Genomic DNA, 23,733 nt, shown 5'->3' on the forward strand with positions numbered 1-23,733 from the left:
TTCTGACGGCCGTCAAGCATGTAACCCGTGGCACCCGTGTAGATTTGGTTTTACCGCCACGGATTGCATGCAGGCCTGACTCTTCTTCTCCTCCTCCTACTCCATCCTCCTCCCTCTCCTCCTCAGCTGCCTCCTCCTTTTCCGCTGCTAGCGTCTCTTCCACTGCACCGCCCAAGCTCCCCAGAACCTATTCCACATGCCAGGTGAGACGTTGCCATGCCGTGCTGCGTCTGTTGTGCCTGGAAGCAAAGAGCCACACTGGCCCGGCACTCCTTTCAGCTTTGCGTTCACAGGCAGATGAGTGGCTAACACCGCTCAATTTGACAGTTGGTAAAGTGGTGTGTGACAACGGTGCCAATCTGCTTAGCGCATTGAAACAGGGCAAAATCACGCACGTGCCGTGCATGGCACACGTCTTAAACTTGGTCGTGCAGCGATTCCTTGTCAAATACCCTGGGGTCCAGGACATCTTGCGGCAGGCAAGGAAAATCTCGGCCCATTTCAGAAGATCTTACACGGCCATGGCTCGCCTTGCTGACATTCAGCGGCGACACCATCTGCCGGTCAGACGTCTTATTTGCGATTGCCCGACGCGATGGAACTCAACCTTCTATATGCTTGATAGGCTGCTCCAGCAGAAACGTGCAGTTAACGTCTACCTGTATGAACTCTGCGAAAGAAACGGTTCTGGGGAGCTGGGTTTTTTTTCACCGCGCCAGTGGCTGCTCATGCGCGACACATGCAGACTTCTGCGGCCATTTGAGGAGATCACCAAACTGGTCAGTCGCAGCCATGGCGCCATCAGTGACATGGTACCTTATGCCTTCTTTCTGGAGCGTGCATTGCGTCGTGTCATTGATCAGGCTGTGGAGGAGCAGGAGCGGGAAGATGAGGAAGTCGCAATGCTGGATGAATTCCCAGGGGGGGCTACTCTATCTGAGACAAGTCAACAACAGGAGTCTGATGAGGAGTCAGAGGAGGATGGTGCCGGGGCGGATGAGCAGGAGCAAGAAGAGCATGCTTTAAACCTTTCTGGGATCCCTGTTGTGCGAGGATGGGGAGAGGAGAATGAAGAGGACGACATTATCCTGGATGATGAGCAGGAGCCAGGCCACCACACCGCTTCCACTTTAGTGCAAATGGGGGCCTTCATGCTCCAGTGTTTTAATAGGGACCCCCGTATAAAAAGCATGAGGGTCAAGGACCAGTACTGGGTGGCAACGTACTTAGACCCCCGGTACAAACACAAAATGGCGGAAATGTTACCGCCGTCGCAGAGGGCTGTCAGAATGCAGCACTTCCAGGCCTTGCTTCGAGAAATGCTGCATTCTGCTTTTGCGTGCGCTGGCAGAGGAGCAATTCCCACTCCCAGAGAAGGATTTGCGGGTACCAATCCAACAGCGCCTGCAAGAAGAGGCCGGTTTGAAGATGTGTTGGTGACTTCGGATATGAGGTCATTCTTTCAGCCGACCCATCGACAGGTGTCATCCGGATCCAGCATCAGGGAACGCCTAGACCGTCAGGTGTCCGACTACATTGGGTTAACGGCCGATGTGGACGCTCTGAGGAGTGATGAACCCCTAGACTACTGGGTGGGCAGGCTTGACCTCTGGCCAGAGCTTGCCCAATTTGCAATCGAACTGTTGGCTTGCCCCTCATCCAGTGTCCTGTCCGAAAGGACGTTCAGCGCAGCAGGGGGGATTGTGACCGATAAGCGTACTCGCCTAGCTCACCACAGTGTTAACTACCTCACATTTCTAAAAATGAATGAGGCATGGATCTCGGAGGAATTCAACACATGTGATCAGTAGACCATGTATATGTCTATAAACAATTTTTGGAATCAAGCACACAGACCTTCTTAATTCATTTGGCTCACTTCCCTGACCCAAAAAAGCACACCGTACTATATGCCCCTACCCTCCTCTTTGAAGAGGTTGAGCGGTGTCATATTTCTACTGGGGCTGCTTATTATGAGGGGTTCCCACCATCCCTGTGCTGTGCTGACTTCCTCCTGGGTGTTCTTATTATGAGGGGCTCCCACCATCCCTGTGCTGTGCTGACTTCCTCCTGGGGGTTCTTATTATGAGGGGATCACACCATCCCTGTGCTGTGCTGACTTCCTCCTGGGGCTGCTTACGGTGCTGCTGTCAGCGCTGTATGTCACGGAGCTGCTGTCAGCGCTGTATGTCACGGAGCTGCTGTCAGCGCTGTATGTCACGGAGCTGCTGTCAGCGCTGTATGTCACGGAGCTGCTGTCAGCGCTGTATGTCACGGAGCTGCTGTCAGCGCTGTATGTCACGGAGCTGCTGTCAGCGCTGTATGTCACGGAGCTGCTGTCAGCGCTGTATGTCACGGAGCTGCTGTCAGCGCTGTATGTCACGGAGCTGCTGTCAGCGCTGTATGTCACGGAGCTGCTGTCAGCGCTGTATGTCACGGAGCTGCTGTCAGCGCTGTATGTCACGGAGCTGCTGTCAGCGCTGTATGTCACGGAGCTGCTGTCAGCGCTGTATGTCACGGAGCTGCTGTCAGCGCTGTATGTCACGGTGCTGCTGTCAGCGCTGTATGTCACGGAGCTGCTGTCAGCGCTGTATGTCACGGAGCTGCTGTCAGCGCTGTATGTCACGGTGCTGCTGTCAGCGCTGTATGTCACGGAGCTGCTGTCAGCGCTGTATGTCACGGAGCTGCTGTCAGCGCTGTATGTCACGGAGCTGCTGTCAGCGCTGTATGTCACGGAGCTGCTGTCAGCGCTGTATGTCACGGAGCTGCTGTCAGCGCTGTATGTCACGGAGCTGCTGTCAGCGCTGTATGTCACGGAGCTGCTGTCAGCGCTGTATGTCACGGTGCTGCTGTCAGCGCTGTATGTCACGGAGCTGCTGTCAGCGCTGTATGTCACGGAGCTGCTGTCAGTGCTGTATGTCACGGAGCTGCTGTCAGCGCTGTATGTCACGGAGCTGCTGTCAGCGCTGTATGTCACGGTGCTGCTGTCAGCGCTGTATGTCACGGAGCTGCTGTCAGCGCTGTATGTCACGGAGCTGCTGTCAGTGCTGTATGTCACGGAGCTGCTGTCAGCGCTGTATGTCACGGAGCTGCTGTCAGCGCTGTATGTCACGGAGCTGCTGTCAGCGCTGTATGTCACGGTGCTGCTGTCAGCGCTGTATGTCACGGAGCTGCTGTCAGCGCTGTATGTCACGGAGCTGCTGTCAGCGCTGTATGTCACGGAGATGCTGTCAGCGCTGTATGTCACGGAGCTGCTGTCAGCGCTGTATGTCACGGAGCTGCTGTCAGCGCTGTATGTCACGGTGCTGATGTCAGTGCTCTGTATTACGGTGCTGCTGTCAGTGCTCTGTATCTCCTGCACCCTCTTGTTTGCCTACCCTGGTCCCTGACCTTCCCTCTCCTCCATTGCCTTCATTAGCTCCATAGTCCTGAATTGTCAGAACAATTTCCCAAATAAAAAAAAAATGCTTGTAGTTATCGATCCCAAATTCACCTCATACATGTATTATGCTATTGTCCAGGTGGTGGGACTACGTGCTACCCCCTAATAATTACCCCGTGGCCGCAAATTCGACCTAAAGGTTTGCGAAATTCGCCTCCCATTGAAGTCAATGGAGCCCGCGGCGAACGGTCGTTTTCGCGAACGTTTGTGTCCGTTCGCGTTTCGCGTTCGCGAAACGTCCCGTCGGAAGTTCGTCCATCACTATTTAAGAAGACCTGTCATGCTTTTTTCTATTACAAGGGATGTTTACATTCCCTGTAATAGGAATAAGAGTGACGATTTTTTAATTTTATTTTTTAAACGGTATAAAAATAAAATTTAGAATAACAAAATAATACATTTTTAAACGCACCCCGTCCCGCCGAGCTCTTAAAGCGGGAGTCCACCGGGACTCCGCGTTTTTTTTTTTTTTTTTTTTTTTTTTTTTTTTTTTTTAAAAGCCAGCAGCTACAAATACTGCAGCTGCTGACTTTTAAATAGTGACACTTACCTGTCCAGCGCGCCCGCGATGTCGGCACCCGAAGCCGATCGCTCGCTCGGCTGCCGGGTCCCGCCGCCATCTTGGGTATGGGAATCAGGAAATGGAGCCTTTCGGCTTCATTTCCCGGTTCCCTACTGCGCATGCGCGAGCCGCGCGGCGCAATCCGGACGGTCCCCGCTGCCTCTGGGAGCTGTGTGTTTCCCAGCAGGCAGCGGGGCACTTGCTGAAGGGGGCGGGCGCTTGCGGAACGGGGGCGTAACGTACGCCCCGTTCCGCAGAGAGCTAGCCCGGAAGTGGGTGCAGTTACCTGGATTATCCAGGTAACTGCACCCCCCTCCCCCCTGAAAGGTGCCGATTGTGGCGCCGGAGGGGGGGGGGATTCCGATGAGCGGAGGTCCATTTTAGGGTGGACCTCCGCTTTAAGCAGAAGCGACCGTATACGAAAACGTGTTCAAACCACACATGCGAGGTATCGCCACGATCAGTAGAGCAAGAGCAATAATTATAGCCCTAGAACTCCTCTGTAATGCAAAACATGCAACCTGTAGAATTTTTTAAAATGTTGCCTATGGAGATTTTTAAGGGTAAAAGCTTGTCGCCATTCCACGGCGGGCGCGATTTTGAAGCGTGACATGTTGGGTATCCATTTACTCGGCGTTACAATATCTTTCAAAATCTAAAAAAAAATTGGGCTACCTTTACTGTTTTCTCATTATTTATTTATTTATTTTTTGTGAATTTTTTTCCAAAAAAAAGTGTGCTTGTAAGACTGCTGCGCAAATACGGTGTGGAAAAAAAAGTATTGCAATGATCGCCATTTTATTCTCTAGGGGGTTAGAAAATAAAAAACAATAATATAATGTTTGGGGGTTCTAAGTAATTTTCTAGCAAAAAAAAAAAAGTTTTAAACATGTAAACGCCAAAATCTCAAAATGAGGCAAGTCCTTATTCTGTGCATTTAGGAATGTACCCAGTGTTTTTTTTTTTTTTTTTTAGCAAGCAACTGAGCTAGTCATAACTAGTTTGTTTTCAAAGCTCTTCCTGTGAACAAAGCTTTTCCTTTTTGTGGAGATTTACATCCTCCAGCTGTAAAGCATTCCTCCCTGTCCTTATGTCATTTATGTATCTATACAGTGCCTTGCAAAAGTATTCGGCCCCCTTGAACTTTTCAACCTTTTGCCACATTTCAGGCTTCAAACATAAAGATATAAAATTTTTCTTTTTTGTGAAGAATCACCAACAAGTGGGACACAATTGTGAAGTGGAACGAAATCTATTGGATTTTTGAAACTTTTTTTAACTAATAAGAAAAATGAAAAGTGGGGCGTGCAAAATTATTCGGCCCCCTTGCATTAATACTTTGTAGAACCACCTTTTGCTGCGATTACAGCTGCAAGTCGCTTGGGGTATGTCTCGATCAGTTTTCCACATCGAGAGACTGAGATTCTTGCCCATTCTTCCTTGCAAAACAGCTCGAGCTCAGTGAGGTTGGATGGAGAGCGTTTGTGAACAGCAGTTTTCAGCTCTTTCCACAGATTCTCGATTGGATTCAGGTCTGGACTTTGACTTGGCCATTCTAACACCTGGATATGTTTATTTGTGAACCATTCCTTTGTAGATTTTGCTGTATGTTTGGGATCATTGTCTTGTTGGAAGATAAATCTCCGTCCCATCCATCCATCTTCCCCTCAATTTTAACCATCTTCCCTGTCCCTGCTGAAGAAAAGCAGGCCCAAACCATGATGCTGCCACCACCATGTTTGACAGTGGGGATTGTGTGTTGAGGGTGATGAGCTGTGTTGCTTTTACGCCAAACATATCGTTTTGCATTGTGGGCAAAAAGTTTGATTTTGGTTTCATCTGACCAGAGCACCTTCTTCCACATGTTTAGTGTGTCTCCCAGGTGGCTTGTGGCAAACTTTAGACGAGACTTTTTATGGATATCTTTGAGAAATGGCTTTCTTCTTGCCACTCTTCCATAAAGGCCAGATTTGTGCAGTGTACGACTGATTGTTGTCCTATGGACAGGCTCTCCCACCTCAGCTGTAGTTCTCTGCAGTTCATCCAGAGTGATCATGGGCCTCTTGGCTGCATCTCTGATCAGTCTTCTCCTTGTCTGAGCTGAAAGTTTTTAGAGGGACGGCCAGGTCTTGGTAGATTTGCAGTGGTCTGATACTCCCATTTCAAAATGATCGCTTGCACAGTGCTCCTTGGGATTTTTAAAGCTTGGGAAATCTTTTTGTATCCAAATCCGGCTTTAAACTTCTCCAACAGTATTACGGACCTGCCTGGTGTGTTCCTTGGTCTTCATGATGCTCTCTGCGCTTTCAACAGAACCCTGAGACTATCACAGAGCAGGTGCATTTATACAGAGACTTGATTACACACAGGTGGATTCTATTTATCACCATGAGTCATTTAGGACAACATTGGATCATTCAGAGATCCTCGCTGAACTTCTGGAGTGAGTTTGCTGCACTGAAAGTAAAGGGGCCGAATAATTTTGCATGCACCACTTCAGTTTTTTATTTGCTAAAAAAGTTCAAAATATCCAATAGATTTCGTTCCACTTCACAATTGTGTCCCACTTGTTGGTGATTCTTCACAAAAAATAAAAATTTTATATCTTTATATTTGAAGCCTGAAATGTGGCAAAAGGTTGAAAAGTTCAAGGGGGCCGAATACTTTCGCAAGGCACTGTACATGATTGTGTTCAAGTGGGTATACCAGGGTCCATGGCTGCAGCTGTCAGCCATAACCGCTGCTGGATAGCTTTTAGAAGCAACCGGAGTAGTTGCTCCTCCTTCCGCTCTCTGGTGTGGCTTTCCTGTTTCCCAGGCTTACCCGTCTCACCGGGCATCCCATTCAGTGGTTTCAGCCCATTGCCATAGAGGTGATCGAGGAGCAGAATGTCTTTGATCATCTCTATGGTCTAGGACAGTGGTCATCAACCCTGTCCTCAGGGTCCACTAACAGGCCATATTTTATGTATTACCTTGTGGAGATGCAGACTAGAATACTGCAATCACTGAGCAGCAAATGCTATCACCTGTGATGTATTTCAGTTATCTTGCAAACCTGACCTGTTAGTGGGCCCTGAGGACAGGGTTAATGACCACTGGTATAGGAGACTGTAAGCGACGATAATTTCAACACTTTTGGTTGAGTAAAATGTAAACCAAACCTGCAGGATATAATAGTCTATGGCTAACCCGCAGGAAAGCTGCAGGTGCACTGCACCCACGGTACAGGTGAACCACAGCACATCAGTGTGTACGCAGCCTTATACTATTATGCCCCTTGTATTGCTTCACACTTACCTGAAGATCTCTTCTATCCTGCTGCTGGAACCACTCTGGAGACCACTAGCTGGGATAAGAGGTGGAGTGCAGTTGGTATTACTCCGCGTGGGCAGCAGCCAGCACTACAGAGGAGGCATCCACTTATGCAGCTCTTGCTCCCTACTACCAACTTTACAAGTAGTCCCTCTGCATTGCACTCAGTTTTTCTCCTCTCTCCACGTTTTAGATTTTATGTTGTGAAGGCTCTCGCATGGCTGTGTACCTGATTAGTTATCTACAGCAGGGCTGGTTGGTTTATGTTGCTGTCAGCCGGCGGAATGAGCTGACAGCCGCATAAGCCGACACAGCTCCTATAGTTCCGGCTGCAGCCTTAAGAGGGGAGGGCAGAGTGATATCAGCTGCACTCCGCCTCTCCCTATAGTAGAGTGGACGTTCCTTTTGTGAGAAAGAGTTGCCGTGAGGTGTCCTGTCCTGTCCTGTCCTGTCCTGAGACTCCTGCCTGCCAGACCAAGACTGCTTTCGATAATTGTCAACTGTCATTGTTGTCTTGCTTTGATATGTGTCTATTAATGCTGCTGCCAGGATATATACATGTCTGTCTCTTGCTGGATATATACATGTGCTGGGCTGTCTCTTGCTGTGTGTGTGTGTGTGTGTGTGTGTGTGTGTGTGTTTATAGGCTAACCTTTTAGGCTTTATGCACACTGAACGTTAAAATAACTTTATAAAAACGACAGTAGCTTTGCAGTGAGTCTTTTTTAATGTTTTTGCAATAGCGTTTAGCATATTTTTATTTATTTTTTTCAATGGATCAAACACGTTAAACGCTGGCGAACCACGTTTGTGCGCATTTATTGACGTTTATGAACATTTTGCCATTTTTTTATGGTCAGAATAACAACTCCTGAACGCGATTTTATGGCGTTCAGAAACCAATCCACTTCCAGGTTTTTTTTTTTTTGTTTTTTTTTTTCAAACAAAGCTTAATTGAACAAGCTGAGGTTATAAGCTAATTGGCTAACATGCACAGCTGCTCCAGATTTAGCACTCTCCAGTTTTAGTAAATCAACCTCAACAGCTTCCTGGTCATGCGACTACTGTGATTGATAATCACAGTGGTCACATGATTGGAAACTACTGACCGTAAGCGATGACTGGGAGCTGTCTGTGACAGCTCGGTCACTGTGCTGGGAGAACGCAATGAGTGCACTTTCAGCAAAGGAGATCAGCTCCCTACAGATGCATTTGTGCAGCAGATGGGCGTTGAGGCCCACCCATCTTGCTGCAGCATATATGCCTACGCCCCCCTTTCTTCACACACACATTGTGGTAATGCACATTTTGTTTGATGGTACTCAAACACTCAAGTCCCATTCACACTAGGGGATTGTAAAAAAAACTTTTTTTTTTTTTAATTGCATTCATGCAGCAGCACTTTGTGATGCATTGCTGCACAGCACTATGATATAATATATGCTTGAATCATTTTATTGTTCTCTATCTAGAACAATTTTTTTTTTCCCAGTAGATGATTGTCCGCTGTGTTGTTTTGAGACATATTACTCTTTTCGGGAGCAGTTTCCCCTAACTATGATTATATGTCCTTTTCTGGAGCACCAGGTTGATCCACAGTGCCCTCCTTTTTTGGAAATGGCAATTTCCTTATTTGTTTTGACCCTTCTTCATCTAAACCTTATTCATGCACTGATTCCTTCATATATTCATTTTATTTTTATTTTTTGTAGTATGATCTCCACATCTGTTGTGACTGTTTTTAAGTATTTTTGTGTCCCTCGATGGATAGCAAAGAGAAAAATATTTTTATACTTGCCATAAAAGCCTGCTGAGTGACACGGGTTACGGGCTCTGTATTATTGGCTCTTCTACTGCTTGCCCACCAAACGAAAGCATGACAGTTAGAGGTGGAGTTATGAGGGCTGGCTTAACTTTTTTTTTTTTTTTGACCCAGCCTCTTGTAGGTGGCTGTATAACCAAACTGTTCAGGAATTCTTGTTTCCCTCAATGAACTTAAAGGATAAGTTCACTTTTTGGCCACACGTTACATGTTCCACCCATTTTTATGGTGGCATGTGTAACATGTTCCCAATGCTGCAGGCACCGCTCAATTTCTCTATTTCCCCCAGTGACAACAGCAGTTTGGGGAGAATTTCCCCTTATCTGTGAGTTTTTGAACATGGCCATGTCATTCATAGACAGAGCTCTGTGTATGAAAGAACTACAAGTCTGGACATCCTTTGCGGAGATGTCATGAATCTAAGTGTAACAAATGTTACTTATGCATGCACTAGGAAATGGCTTTATAATATACAAAAGTGCTGAAAGAGATTAAAAAAATGAATTTTAATTTCCAGAACCCCATCTCCCCCACCTTTGTTTGGAGAGTGGCACCAAGAGTTTTTCACAATATGAGGCACACGTAAAAGAAAGGAAAGATTTCATCAAAGGCATGAAGAAATCCAGTGACCCAGAAAGACAGGTGGGTACATTTTGATTAACAGGCTGAGGTTGCCATATTGCATATAAGGTGCTAAATAATTGGTATGAATAAAGGAAAGCTGTCTTCTTTTCAATAGGTTAACTTTGTACGGAGGCGATTTCACAAAGATCTTAACTTCAATCCAGTGCTGATGCTGAACTTTTGTCCTGACCTTACTGCCCTCTGTACTCTGAGCTCTGACCTTCCCACCGTTACTCGTGAAGTCATATTCATTGTCCATTTGATGGGAGAACAATCTTGCAATGTTCGGGTGAGAGCCAAGCTACGCTATTAAAGTTGCATTAAATCTACTTTTTGTAAGAGAGTCTCCACACTCTGGCAGCTTGGGGTGCATCTTTCTGGCCAGTAATCAAAAAATCTGAGTTGAAGCCTAACTCTGGTAAAAGTAAAAATACTCTGCTGTAGTGAGACTGCACTCACACTGCAAGGGTTAAATACTAGTTTAGTCTAAGGGAAGGTAAAAAGTTTCCAGGTCCTGGAGCTCCCCCATGCTCTGTCAGCGGGCTGTCTCCCGGCATCCTCACGTCTAGTGCTGCGCTATAGTCTCTGCATCAGTGTTGATGATGTCGGAGGACCTTGGTGTAGCGAAGAAGAGGCTGCAGTGACCACACTAGCAGTGTAGCGGAGCTTGCAGGAGTAGAGAATCAGGTAAGTAAAACTGCTTTACCCAGTCCCCCTGGCATAAATGCATAAATTAACCTGTGCAGTAACATGACAGCCCTACTGTGAGGAAGGACTTTTACTTTTTCCAGAGATCCGCATTTAAATAATATATTTTTTCCATGTTTTATGTAACACATTTTCAGTTGATTTATTCAAGTGAGAGGTTATTGTACCTCACAGATAAGTACAATTGAGTAGCTTATTAAATTCCATTTCAGCAGGTCAGCACCAGAGAACAAAGCCACCGAAATTGGTAAAATACAAATTTTACAACCGCTACAAAAAATGCTGTCAATGTATTTTCTCTATCGTCCATTGAGGGACACAGGGTATTGGTAATTCTTGAACATGTGGGTTATACTGCTGCCTACAAGAGGTGTGAACACTGGCAAACAAAAAGCTTTAAAGTGGTTGTAAACCTCAGACATGAAATATGAACAAAGCATATTCCTCTATAGTGCGTACAAAGCGTAATTTCAGTCTGCTGCTTTTGTTCTCTGCTATCAGCATTAATCACTTCTGACAGGTTTTCCTGACACCAAGATGGCTCAGACAAGCTTTAGAATTTCTGGATTCTGGACAATGCAGTCTTCTCTTCTCTGCATCCATTTAAACCGGTATAACATCTATAGGAAGATTTGTTTTTATCACCTGAGACCAATCACTTCCCTGGGTATATGGAAGGGTTTACATACACCTTATAGCAGTTCTTTGCTGTATTTTACTAAATGCATTACAAATACTTTGTCCATTTTGCATCCCAGATTATTTTTTGCACTCATGTTGCATGAATTCTTTTGTAATACGTTTGTCATAAATGCCTAAACATTATATGGTGGGGATGGATTTGTATTCTGGTCTATTTTGCCCATAAAGTGTTCTAATTTCTACACATACAGCAGATAAATTAAGTATTGAACACATCACCATTTTTTTTTTTTTTTTTTAGGTAAATGTATCTTTAAAGGTGCTATTGAAATGAAATTTTCACCACATGTCGGTAACAACCCATGCAATCTGTACATACAAAGAAACCAAAACAAGTTCAGCAATTAAGTTATGTGTAATCAAATGGACTGGCACAGGGGAAAAGTAGTGGGCACGCTAACTGAAATTTATTTAAAGTGGTTGTAACCCTAATAAAAAAAAAAGAAAAGGGGGGGGGGGGGGAAGAGACCATGTTACCTTTTCTATAGCAGGTTAAACAGTGCGTGTGCTGTCTAACCTGTCTCTCTGCAAGCGGTAAACAAAATCTTGGCTGATCCTGCCTGTTCCAGTGTCCTCCTCTGTGTGCTGACCATGGTAATCTTTGCATGCCTTCATCATCCCACTGCTCTCCTCTCTCCACCCTCCCTGCCTGTCAGCTGTGTGTGTGTGTGTATGTGTATGCCATCTCCGCCCCCCAATCCTTCTGCCGCTATTGGTAGTAAAGCAAAATTTAAAAAGTTTCACTGCCAGCCCCTCTCTTTTATGCAGTTGCAACACACTTTGTAAGTGTGTGTTGAAAACCAAGCCTCTAAATACCTTTTTTCAGATATCTTCAGGCTGGTCATGTGATTCCTTGCCCCTCTCCTCCCCCATCTAAGGGCTACAGCGGGAGAGGCTGAGCGGGCAGCGTGGCAGTCATGTGACCTCCCAGGCTGACATCAGAGGGAGAGCTTTGTCCCTCCCACTTTTGCCCAAAGATTGGAGGAATAGAGCTGCTGGGAGTCACAAGACTGGCCTGAAGATATCTGATAAAAGCTATTTAGAGGCTTCATTGTCAACGAATGCTTACACAGTTTGTTATGACTGCATAAAAGAGAGGGGCTGGCAGTGAATGGCTTTGTAAGGTTACAACCACTTTACTACTTCGTGCAAAATCCTTTTATTGGTAATGACTGCTTCAAGACTCCTCCTGTATGGAGACACTAGTGGCATGCATTGCTCAGGTGTGATTATGGCCTATTCTTCCACACAAACACTCTTCAAATATTGAAGGTTCCATGGGCCACTTCTGTGAACTCTGAACTTTAGCTCTTTCCATAGATTTTTTCTATTGGATTCAAATCAGGTGATTGGCTGCGCCATTCTAGCAGCTTTAATTTCTTTCTTTGAAATCATTTGAGAGTTTCCTTGGATTCGTGTTTGGGATCATTGTCTTGCTAAAATGTTTGCCCTCATTTCATCTTCATCATCCTGGTAGATAGCAGCAGATTTTTATCAAGAACGTCTTAGTACATTTTTCCATTCATCCTTCCTTCAGTGATATGAGGTTTGCCAGTACCATATGCTAAAAATAACAGCCCCACACCATGATGTTCCCACCTCCAAACTTCACTGTTGGTATGGAGTGTTTTTGGTGTGATGTGCCATTTGACCTCCAAACATGGTGCGTATTATTTGCCATCCAAAGAGTTCAATTTTGGTTTCATCTGACCAGACTATATAGTCGCGCTAGTATTTCACAGGCTTGTGAAAGCAAACTTTAAACAGGCTTCAACATGCTTTTTCCTCATCAATGGAGCCTTGTGTGGTGAGCATGCATACCGGTCATGGTGGTTGACTGCATTACTTATTGTTTTCTTTAAAACAATTGTACCTGCTTATTCCAGGTCTTTCTGAAGCTCTCCACAAGTGGTCCTTGGCTCTTGGACAACTCCTTCTGACAATTTGTTTCACTCCTCTGTCAGAGATCTTGCGAGGAGCACCTGGTCGTGGCTGGTTTATGGTCAAATTTTATGTTCTTTCCACTTCCAGATTATGGCTCCAACCGTGATCACTGGAGCATTCAGAAGATTAAAAATCCTTCTGTAACCAATGTCATCAGTAGGCTTTGCAACAATAAAGGTTGAAAAGGTATTGAGGGAGCTCTCTAGTGGATATTAATTTGCAGTTGCACTGACAAGGGGGCAAGATTTCTTTCTAACTATTGATAGATTTCGGCTGGTGTCTTGTCTTTCCCTTCTCTTTTGCACCTCCCTTACTTCATCTGTTCAATACATTTTTCCCTGTGTCCTTTTATTTTATTACACAGAACTTCTTCTGTTCTGAACTCATTTGTTTTGGTTTCTTTGTCTGTATGGATTGCATGGGTCATTACCGACATGTGGTGAAAATGGCATGTCAATAGCACCTTTAGAAATCTGTTTACCTAGAAAAATTGTGATGTTTTCAATACTTATTTTACCCACTGTATATTATACATGGCAATGGAGTTATTTTTCTGTAAAAAATATATTAACCTTAAAGATAAAATGCATTCATTTTAAAATGTTTTTGTTTGCAGTGTAACTTAACAGGTTTTTCTAAATTAGATGGCATATTATGTCCACAAATTGATATAATTTACCGTATATACTCGAGTATAAGCCGAGATTTTCAGCCTCTTTTTTGAGGCTGAAAGTGCCCCCCTCGGCTTATACTCGAGTCATCGCTGTCTGCCCGCTCGATCAGCGTGTCGAGCAGACAGACAGCGGCCATTCTATTCAAAAGCCGCGCCTCCGGCTCCGCCTTCGCCTGTGATAGGCGGAACACTGAATTTCCCAGCAGCCTGTGTTCCGCCTATCACGGACATCGTATCATCCTCGTACTACGGACGAGGATGATACGACGTCTGTGATAGGCGGAACACAGGCTGCTGGGAAATTCAGTGTTCCGCCTATCACAGGCGAAGGCGGCGGCGCAGCTTTTGAACTTTACAATGGCCGCCGACGAAGAGGGCACGGGACGGAGGCAAGGGAAGGCACGGCACGGGACGGGACGGGACGGCGGCGGCAAGGCACGGCACGACACGGGACGGATGCAAGGAGGCAAGTCACGGCACGGGACGGAGGCAAGGAGGCAAGGCACGGGACGGAGGCTCGGGACAAAGGTAGGCTGGACACACACACACACACACACACACACACACACACACACACACACACACACACACACACACACACACACACACACACACACACACACGGATGGAGACACACACAGGGATGGATGGATGGATGGATGGAGACACACACACACAGGGATGGATGGATGGATGGACACACACACACACAGGGATGGATGGACGGACACACAGGGATGGACGGACACACAGGGATGGACGGACACACAGGGATGGACGGACACACACACAGGGATGGACAGGCATGTCTCACCCTCGGCTTATACACGAGTCAATAAGTTTGCCAGTTTTTTTGGGGGTAAATTGGGGGCCTCGGCTTATATTCGGGTCGGCCTATACTCGAGTATATACGGTATTAGCACCATTGGTTGTTGCACATTCTTTTAACTGTATTTGGTAAGATATAGAGCAGTAGCTTATATCCACCAAATATAATTTAACTGTGTCCAATCTGGTTACTATGCTATCTGTACTTTTCTACATTCCGGATGATCCTGGCACTGACTTATTAGATTAGGATGAAACTTCCATATAACTTTTCCTTTTTTTTTTTTTTTTTGGTTATATGCTGCTTCCATGTTTCCATACAGCGTCATCTCCTTAGAACTGTGTTTGTGCCACCTTTTATTCTTTTGTTGTAGGAATCGCTTCTATTGGCAGTGAGGAGTTTGCCAGCTCGTGTTTTGCTGAACATAGCATGTGGCACAAGTGACAGCAGGGCCCTATTTCCAGCAAGCAGGCAATGCAGTAATGTGAGTGCGGGAAGAAGTACAGGGGATTTTGATAAATCTTGCATTGACTTTCCAGTTTCCATAACCTACACCCTGTATAATTTGCTGGGAGAAAATTGCTGTAAAACATCAAGTCTTTAAGCTCATGTCTGAATGATTTCCCACTGCCTGTCAACCATAAACCACATATAAAACAATGTTGGGCAATGGGCATTTGATTGACATATAGCTTCATTCCAGCCTGACCTTTAAAGGGTAACTCCAATTTAATAAAAAAAATAAAAATCGCAAATAAAAATATAGCATATAAAATTGCGACACAAGTCATGCTGTAATTTAATGTTATTAAAAATTACCTTTCCATTTCAACATAGAGCCATTTATTACACGGCTGGTATACAGCAGGTGTCCCCAACCCCCTCGCTGCAAACCGGTGCCAGTCCATGCCCTGCTCGTGGCCGAACCGCACTGAAGTAGCTGAGCAGTGGCCAAGCAGAGACCAGGTTTGGTTGCATCACCACCCGCGGTACCACCCCATCACCGCTGTTTGGTCCGCCTTCATGAAATTCTCAGTCTCTTCAGAGCTGAACCCTGTGTAATTGCCTATGCTGGGTTTTCCCCACTCCTGACTTGTAATGCCAGATTTCTTGCTGAGGTGATAGCACTGCAGAAGGCTGCAAGAGGCTTTACTTGTAGTAAGTTCTTTCACTGCACAAAGAAAACTCTTACAAAGTGACATGCTGCAACTGGTGGCAGGCAACAGTGACACAGTGCATCTGGTGGCAAGGGTGGTAGGCTACAGTGGCATGCTGCATCTGGTGGTAGGCTACAGTGGCATGCTGCATCTGGTGGTAGGCTACAGTGGCATGCTGCATCTGGTGGTAGGCTACAGTGGCATGCTGCATCTGGTTGTAGGCTACAGTGGCATGCTGCATCTGGTGGCAGGCTACAGAGACACAGTGCATCTGGTGGCAGGCTACAGAGACACAGTGCATTTGGTGGTAGGCTACAGTGACGCAGTGCATCTGGTGGCAGGCTACAGTGACGCAGTGCATCTGATGGCAGGCTACAGTGACGCAGTGCATCTGGTGGCAGGCTACAGTGGCATGCTGCATCTGGTGGCAGGCTACAGTGGCATGTTGCATCTGGTGGCATGCTGCATCTGGTGGCAGGCTACAGAGACACAGTGCATCTGGTGGCAGGCTACAGAGACACAGTGCATCTGGTGGCAGGCTACAGAGACACAGTGCATCTGGTGGCAGGCTACAGAGACACAGTGCATCTGGTGGGAGGCTACAGAGACGCAGTGCATCTGGTAGCAGGCTGCATCTGGTGGCAGGCTACATCGACGGGCTGCATCTGGTGGCAGGCTACAGTGGCATGCTGCATCTGGTGGCAGGCTACAGTGGCATGTTGCATCTGGTGGCATGTTGCATCTGGTGGCAGGATACAGAGACACAGTGCATCTGGTGGCAGGCTACAGTGACACAGTGCATCTGGTGGCAGGCTACAGTGACACAGTGCATCTGGTAGCAGGCTGCATCTGGTGGCAGGCTACATCGACGGGCTGCATCTGGTGGCAGGCTATAGCAACACGTTGCATCTGGTGGCAGGCACCATATCACTGTTTAGTTGCAGGAAAGCAAGTTCAGGGCTCTCACTGATCCTTATAGGTGTGTGCTCAAACACCTATGCCTTTCTCTGCACCTTCAGCTGCATGGGACAGTGAATGAATGGAAAGTGCTCTGTGCTGATCGGCTTCCTGATCATTCTCAAACTGAAGCATTGTAAACGCTTCCTTGGTAATTTAAAACACTGCATTATGCTCCGGGGGAGCGGAGCGGTAGGAGCGTGAGACCGTTATAAAGCATGTAGGAGAACATGTGTGCTGCTCCTCTCCTCTCAGCTCCTGGTGCACAGCACCAGTCAGTGATTTGTTTTGCGGAGCTCTGGAGAGGTAGAGGGGTGTGGAAGCCTACAACTTAGATGCCTGTCTGCCTCTTCTGTGCTCGGAGGGATGTGTGTGCCCCCTGCCCTCTTGTGTTCAGCCCTGACAGCGTGAATGGTCTGTCCCCAGGGAGCCTGAAGTGACCGACTGTGAGGAATTACAAGATCCTCTGCGAGCAGAGTCAGGTGGAGGAATGTGGCTGGGAGACAGCAGATCCCCTGGGCTAAATGGGAGCATTGAAAGTTTTATGTCCACACATGACACAGTCTTTGCGCTGCAACAGCTGACAGTGACCAGACAGAGCAGCTGAAAGATCTGTTCTGTTACTACAACTGCATATGCTGGTAGAGGGACACACTGATGTAAGGAGGGCACACAGATGGGGGTTGGGCAAATTGATCTAAGAGGGGCATTCTGAGGTAAGGGGGAGGAGACACTGTGATGGAAGTGGGGCAAGCTTGAGCTGTAGGGCAAAAAAACAGTGATTGGGATGTGCCCAGGCACACCTGGCAAACCCCCTGTGCACGCCTATGCTGGTTCTGTATTATGGTGAGTTGAACTATTTCACTATATATCACAAAGTAATAATAGAAATAATGCGCTAATGAAGAGCTAACTGCTGCCCCTCAACCACCCCTAAGCCTGCAACCACCCCCCCCCCCCCCAAATCTTCTTCCACCAAACCAAAGGGTTGGGGACCGCTGGTGTACAGAACACCCCCCAGAAATTTAATTTTCTGCTTGTGTGATTGGCTTAATGATTTACTCAGAAGTCTGCACCAAGTCACAAGTCAGCTTTTTGGCATCCCCAGCAACAAATATGCAATTTTTGATGAGATGCTCCCAAAGAGAAGTCCTATTTAAAAGGACGCAGACCCTGCGATTTTCCTCCATTTTTTTTTTTCTTAAAGTGGAATTATTCTTTAATGTGAATTTAGCATAGACCTTCTTTGTTGACAATTAAAAATGAGCTAAATAATTAGGTCTATGCACTACTGTTCTATAAAAATGGAATCGGCATTTAGGATTCTGAATATTTTGTTCTTAATAGGACACTTTGGAGCTGGCTTGTGATTTCATCCAAAGCAATAAAATGTGTGGGACAACCAGTAACCTGTTTTCTGTGCTGGGTCGGCTTATGGAAAATCCTGTGCATCGAGGTTATCCCAGACAACTATTTATCATCACGGATACTGATTTTAATAATATGAGCAGAATTCTTGAGCTAATTAGAAGACACACAAGAACTACACGGTGAGAAAATTCAATTGGACTATACATTTCATGCAAAAAATGTATGTTGCTCAAGACCTGTTTGCACTAGTTGTGGGCCTCCTTGATATTGCCAACAAAACGACAGATGCAGTTTCCCATTTTTACAAGTGAATCTGAATGAAGCTTGGTCATGACCAAACTGATAAATAAAAGCACTGTGCACTTCATTATGCATTTTTAACAAACACAATTTTCATTTACAGTATTTAACTGCCCTTCTAGATAAGAGAGATGTTGGGCTTCCTTTATTTAACCCAATTCCTTTTTATCAGGTGTATTTTGTAATCGAAAGTAAAGGCATGCCCCTTCATAAAACTTATTCTGGGAAAAAAAAAGTGAAGGAAAACTGCCAGCAGGGATGGAATACAGTATAATTTAATGTGCAAGTAATGTCATTGTGTCTCTCTCAAAGAAATCTGATAAATTATTGCAAAAATCAATAGCTACTTGTGGTCTGGGAAACAAGTGAAATAGTGCTCTTAGCTGCTCGAGTTTATTAGATGTAAAACCGAGGATTGTGGCTGTCATCCATTGTATTTCAACCAATATATCTTCTGCAGGCATAGTTGTGGTTAAGAGGGAAAAACTACATCATATTGACCAGTGAAATTGATTATACCTCTAAATATGTGCTATGAACAGTTGTCAGTGACAATAGTGTTCCTTGTTTCTTGCATTGACTAGCAACAACTCTTTTTTGTCTTATGTTGGTTCCCATTTGTAGGAACTACAGTGGCTCAGGGCAGTTGGGCAGCCCACATTACCATATTGTTTATATGGCTATGGTATGATATTCACTGAAAGCAAGATTTAATAGCCTATTGTGACATCCTAGTATTGCAGAATTTCGTATTGTTGCTATGCTGCCCCATAGTGTGTTTCTAGTACAATACTGCAATATACTAATATTTTGCATATATGCAGGGTGTTTGGTCTTGGACTTGGTGCAAGCACATGCCACAGATTTCTTGAGAAAGTTTGCAGAATAACAAGGGGAACAGTGGAGCTGGTCAGCGAGGGTGATAGACTCCAGCCAAAGGTAAGTCTAATAAAACTGATTCTTGAACATATTTACGGTAGATAATTGGTAGTGAAAGAGACAATAACACTAAAGTTGTCAATTTTATTGATCGATTACTAGGTTAACTGGCATGCAGATATACCTATCTGTAAACGTAACCTGGCAAGATAATTTGCCTTTTCACCACTACTTGCTCATGTTAAATTTTTTTTTTTCTTTAACCTAGCAGAAGTATAAATCTGCCTTTTGATTATTTTATTTTTTTTACAGATGTATACGTTTTTTATTCATAGTATGCTGAGATATAATGGCATATATACGGTAGCATAAGTACAGTCTTGTAATCAGACTGACATAGTGAAAGTCAAATATAAAGAACACCTCAATAGTCAGGAATATACAGCAAACAATATCCACTATTGAAAGATATGGAACAATGTGACGCAGACACAATCATAAGTTGTCCCTTATAGCTAACACCCAAGAATTAAAGTCACACCATAAAAAGTCCCCAAGGGTTATTGGAGCCCCTTGTCCATAGCTGCTAGAGAACAATTCTTGGGTGGAAGAAGCATCAATGAACATGTGAAAGTTATCTGAAAGCACTTAGGACTTGTAGCTATAGAATATAGGCATACTGGAGTGTAAAACAACCAGCTTTCATAAAAAAAAAAAAAAAAAAAAAAATATATATATATATATATATATATATATATACATATATATATATATATATAACCATTTGAGAACCACAAAGTCAAAAAAAGGCAATAACACAGTTGAAATGTGGATGACTTTATTTCCATTCAACAATGTGTGTATGTATCTCTCCTGTGAGATCCTCTCCCAAGAGAAAACCCCTGGCTCCGGGAGCTTACTTGCCTATGCTTGGAAATGTACCAGCGGTCATTGGGCTGGTAGAGCAGGAAGTAAAAGTCAATGGCTGTGGGTCTGCTCTGGAGGGCAAGGAGGCTCCGTCCATAATGCTTGTGGCAACCGAACTGGTCCTGTGCAGGGTGAAGAGGATAAATCGGTTCGGGGTCACTGGGGAGCTGGCTGAGGACATCACACCCCAGAACTGACAAAATGATACCCAAAGCCCTCCGAACATACATAAAAAGACTGCTAAGGAAAATTGCAATATGATTAGGCCCCCATAGCCATAATAATGGTCATAAGAATAAAAAAAGCTGAAAATATAAATAAATATAAAAATAAGAACATTAATAATAAAAAAATATCACGCCCCACCGTTTCTGATATACAGAGACAAAATGGTCCTCAGAATGAGGGACCAGTTCACTATATAAAACTTGGCTCCCCATGGAATAATACTAATACTATGCCAACTCAAAGGGATAGCGTGCAGAGCGAGATTGTTGTTGACCAGTTTATCCCTCCCCCACAGCTCAGTCCTGAGATTTCAGTAACCAATAATTTAAGCCCAGAGCCCAATAATGATTGTTCGCTCATGGCCCCCTCCAGGGTCATTGGCAGGCGAGGTGGTTTGACCTTTACTGTTCCTGTTAACCAATCAATAAAGCCCAATAACACTGGACTTAGAGGACTTTGTCTCTAATGGTATGGACAAACACCTTTTAGAACATTGGGTAACATATCCCCAATAGAAGTAGCCCAGGCCTTTTCCAAAAATGAACAACATGTCAATTGTTTTTTATTATACTCCCCACAGTCAAAGAAAAAGGAAAACTACTAGAGGAAGAGGTTGTGGAAGAATTATCAAGGCAAAACAAAAAATAAAGGAAAGAGAGCAATTAGAAGCCCAAGAGAGCACCATCAAAATGTATAATTTTTCAACTCATTCCCTTACTGGTGTGGGTATGGCATTACTCAAAAAAGGTCTGAGTTTTGCCCCTTCTAGAGGCCCTAGTAAATTTTGGACTTTTTAAAGATCTACATATTTTTACTCGCTAATTTAAGCATCACTATGCAAAGTCACAAGATGCTGTCAAAGTACTCGCGGTAGATCCATCTAACCCACAAAATGATTCAGTAGGGACAGACTCGATAGAAAATCATGTAAGCCAGGAGTTACACATCCCTGAAGAATTATGGGATGAAGGCCACACAGATACTTAATCAACTGATTGGTATTTAGACCCAGAGATGAGTCATACAGAGTTTCGACCCAAATCTTCTTCGTTTTTTTTTTTTTTCTCATGCAGTTTATAAGGATTTGTTATCATTGTGTGATGATAATAATAAAAGTAGAACTAAATTAAAAAATCTAACTTCAATAGAATTAAAAGCATTAAACGATATGGAAGGTATGCTTACCATAACCTTTTGGATAATAACACAAAAAACTGCCAAAAGATCCTTTGCCCAAATTCCAGCTCTCAACACCCTGGTGGAAGATGCGTTTAGAGATGGGTGTTAGCTAAAAAAAGAACCAATTTTTATTATCAAAAATCAGCAGCACCCTATACTTCTACCATCTCCCAAATGTCCACAAATCCCAAACAAATCCTCCTTGTAGACCCATAGTGGCCAGTACTGATAGTTTTATTAGTGGTCTATCACATTATATTGACTTCTTCCTACAGCCTGTTTTGTTTACAAACTTCCTGCTTTTATCAGAGTTTCCAAACATGTTTTGGAATCTCTACAACATTATCAATGGAAAGATGGGTATTTATGGGTGTAGTAAGGTCTCTGGCCTCTTTTGGTCTATTAAGGACCTCCAGGGCCAAAGATAGCTGACATCCTTCTGTATGTGGTGGGTTGTGAGGCATAGTGGATGCAAAGATGATGAAAGTCGTTGGGCACCAGACACTTCTTGGATGTAAAAGAGGTTTTATTTTTTTTAACAGTCTTTTTTGTATTTTTGGGAGTAGAGAGGGTTAGGGCCAGGACACCCTTAGATAGTTGCAAACTCAATTTGCAGACTCGGACTTCAATAGGAGGACAACCGTGCAGGGAAAGGTCTCCAGCAAGAAGCCACATCTGCACGTGTAGGAATGCTCTCTCCTATGGCAACAGTCTTTAACAGTTCCCAACACAAAGCGTAACAGTTCTTTCAGGTTCACTACAACTGCTCCTTGCAGTTCTTCCATACACTGAGCTCCTGGTCTCTCACTAGACCCTCTGATTCACTGCCACTGAATCCCTTGAGCTCCTCCAATCTTCACGGTGGGATCTCCCTCAAGCGTTACCCCCCACTTCTCTGCTGGGTCCCTAGCTTGGCACTCTAGCTACCTCTCAAGCTTCACCCACACTGGCCGACTTAGTCCCTAGCTTGTCACACAAGGCTGCTCTGCAGGCGTCGTCTCAACTGGCTGGGTTCCTGGCTTAATTCTCAATTACGTTTTCAGATTCTTCACCGTCCCCGTCTGGTGAGAATGCTGCTCCGGTACTTGCTTCAGTTACTCACTGTAGTCCCTGGTAATAAGGCGGATACTCCCTTTCTGTCGACAGCTTCCCCTCTACCTCCGACCACGACAGATTCTCCAGCCAGCAGAACCGTCACTTTTAGTTGGACTCCAAGCTGCAATCCCAATCCTGTGATCAGGGCTTAAGTCCTGCAGGAACGCATGGGAATGGAGTTCCTGCACTTTTTCCACAACAGGAACTCCGTTCCTGTTAGCAGCTGCATCCTGAAAGACTTATGCAAGCTGTGTGGCAGGTGCTACACCAGCAGCCGCCGCCGACACGGCTCGCAATAGTAAGTGCCGTACAGCAGGGGTGGACTGACCATTCAGGCATTGCCAGTAGGGGGCCCCATGACAGCTTCCTCTTCGATCTACCTGTCAATCACAGCTAGCTGACGGGTAGATCAGGTCCCTGCTGCTAAGAGATTGTATTTAGTCAGACCTCTTGTGATGCGCTCCTCCCCGCCAGCCCCTCCTGATTTTCTGTCTCCTCACCCCCCCCCCCCAAGTCTCCTGCATACTTGCTCTGTGTGTCCCGTTGAATCACCCCCTCCTCTATCTTCAGTGCCATATGATGAGAGAAGCCAGAGGAGGAGCACAGCTATTCTGCTCACAGGACATGCAGGGAGAAAGGTTGGCTGAGGGAGGAACATCAGTTTGGGGTGGTAAGCTGAGCACAATACCTGGCAAAGTTTAATGCCAGGAGGGAAGTTTATGTGGAAATATGTGAAGGGTTGGAATAGCAGCGAGTGTATGTTGGAGCCCTGCAGAGTTTGCAGCCCCCCAAGCTAACATACATCTCCTAAGCAGAAATGCATTCTGTCCAGGTAATGTGCAACTAATTAATGACCTTTACGTTTAACCCTGCGTTATCCAAACTCTGTTCAATGAAAAGTGTAAACTCGCCACATAAACACTCTATATTACAAAATAACATTCCCCAATAAAGCTCAGAACATGATGTTCACATTTGCATGGTAAGCACAATTGAATGAATGCTGATTAGTCAGAGAAT

General features: G+C 45.1%; 1 protein-coding gene across 2 annotated transcripts in view; it reads left to right on the forward strand.

The window, feature by feature from the left end:
* The window catches only part of VWA5B2 (von Willebrand factor A domain containing 5B2), a 91,824-nt gene that overhangs the window by 24,294 nt on the left and 43,797 nt on the right, over positions 1-23,733 (forward strand). For both annotated transcript variants that reach the window (XM_077487725.1, XM_077487726.1), the window contains exons 7-11: positions 9,658-9,782; positions 9,880-10,053; positions 14,994-15,104; positions 18,082-18,284; positions 19,230-19,344. In XM_077487725.1, the coding sequence (XP_077343851.1) occupies positions 9,658-9,782; positions 9,880-10,053; positions 14,994-15,104; positions 18,082-18,284; positions 19,230-19,344 (728 nt within the window). The remainder of the gene's footprint in view (positions 1-9,657; positions 9,783-9,879; positions 10,054-14,993; positions 15,105-18,081; positions 18,285-19,229; positions 19,345-23,733) is intronic.

The sequence above is a fragment of the Lithobates pipiens genome, unplaced genomic scaffold (genome assembly GCF_037356315.1).
Source record: "Lithobates pipiens isolate NorthernLeopardFrog02 unplaced genomic scaffold, aLitPip1_a1.2 Scaffold_18, whole genome shotgun sequence".
In the NCBI taxonomy this organism is placed as follows: domain Eukaryota; kingdom Metazoa; phylum Chordata; class Amphibia; order Anura; family Ranidae; genus Lithobates; species Lithobates pipiens.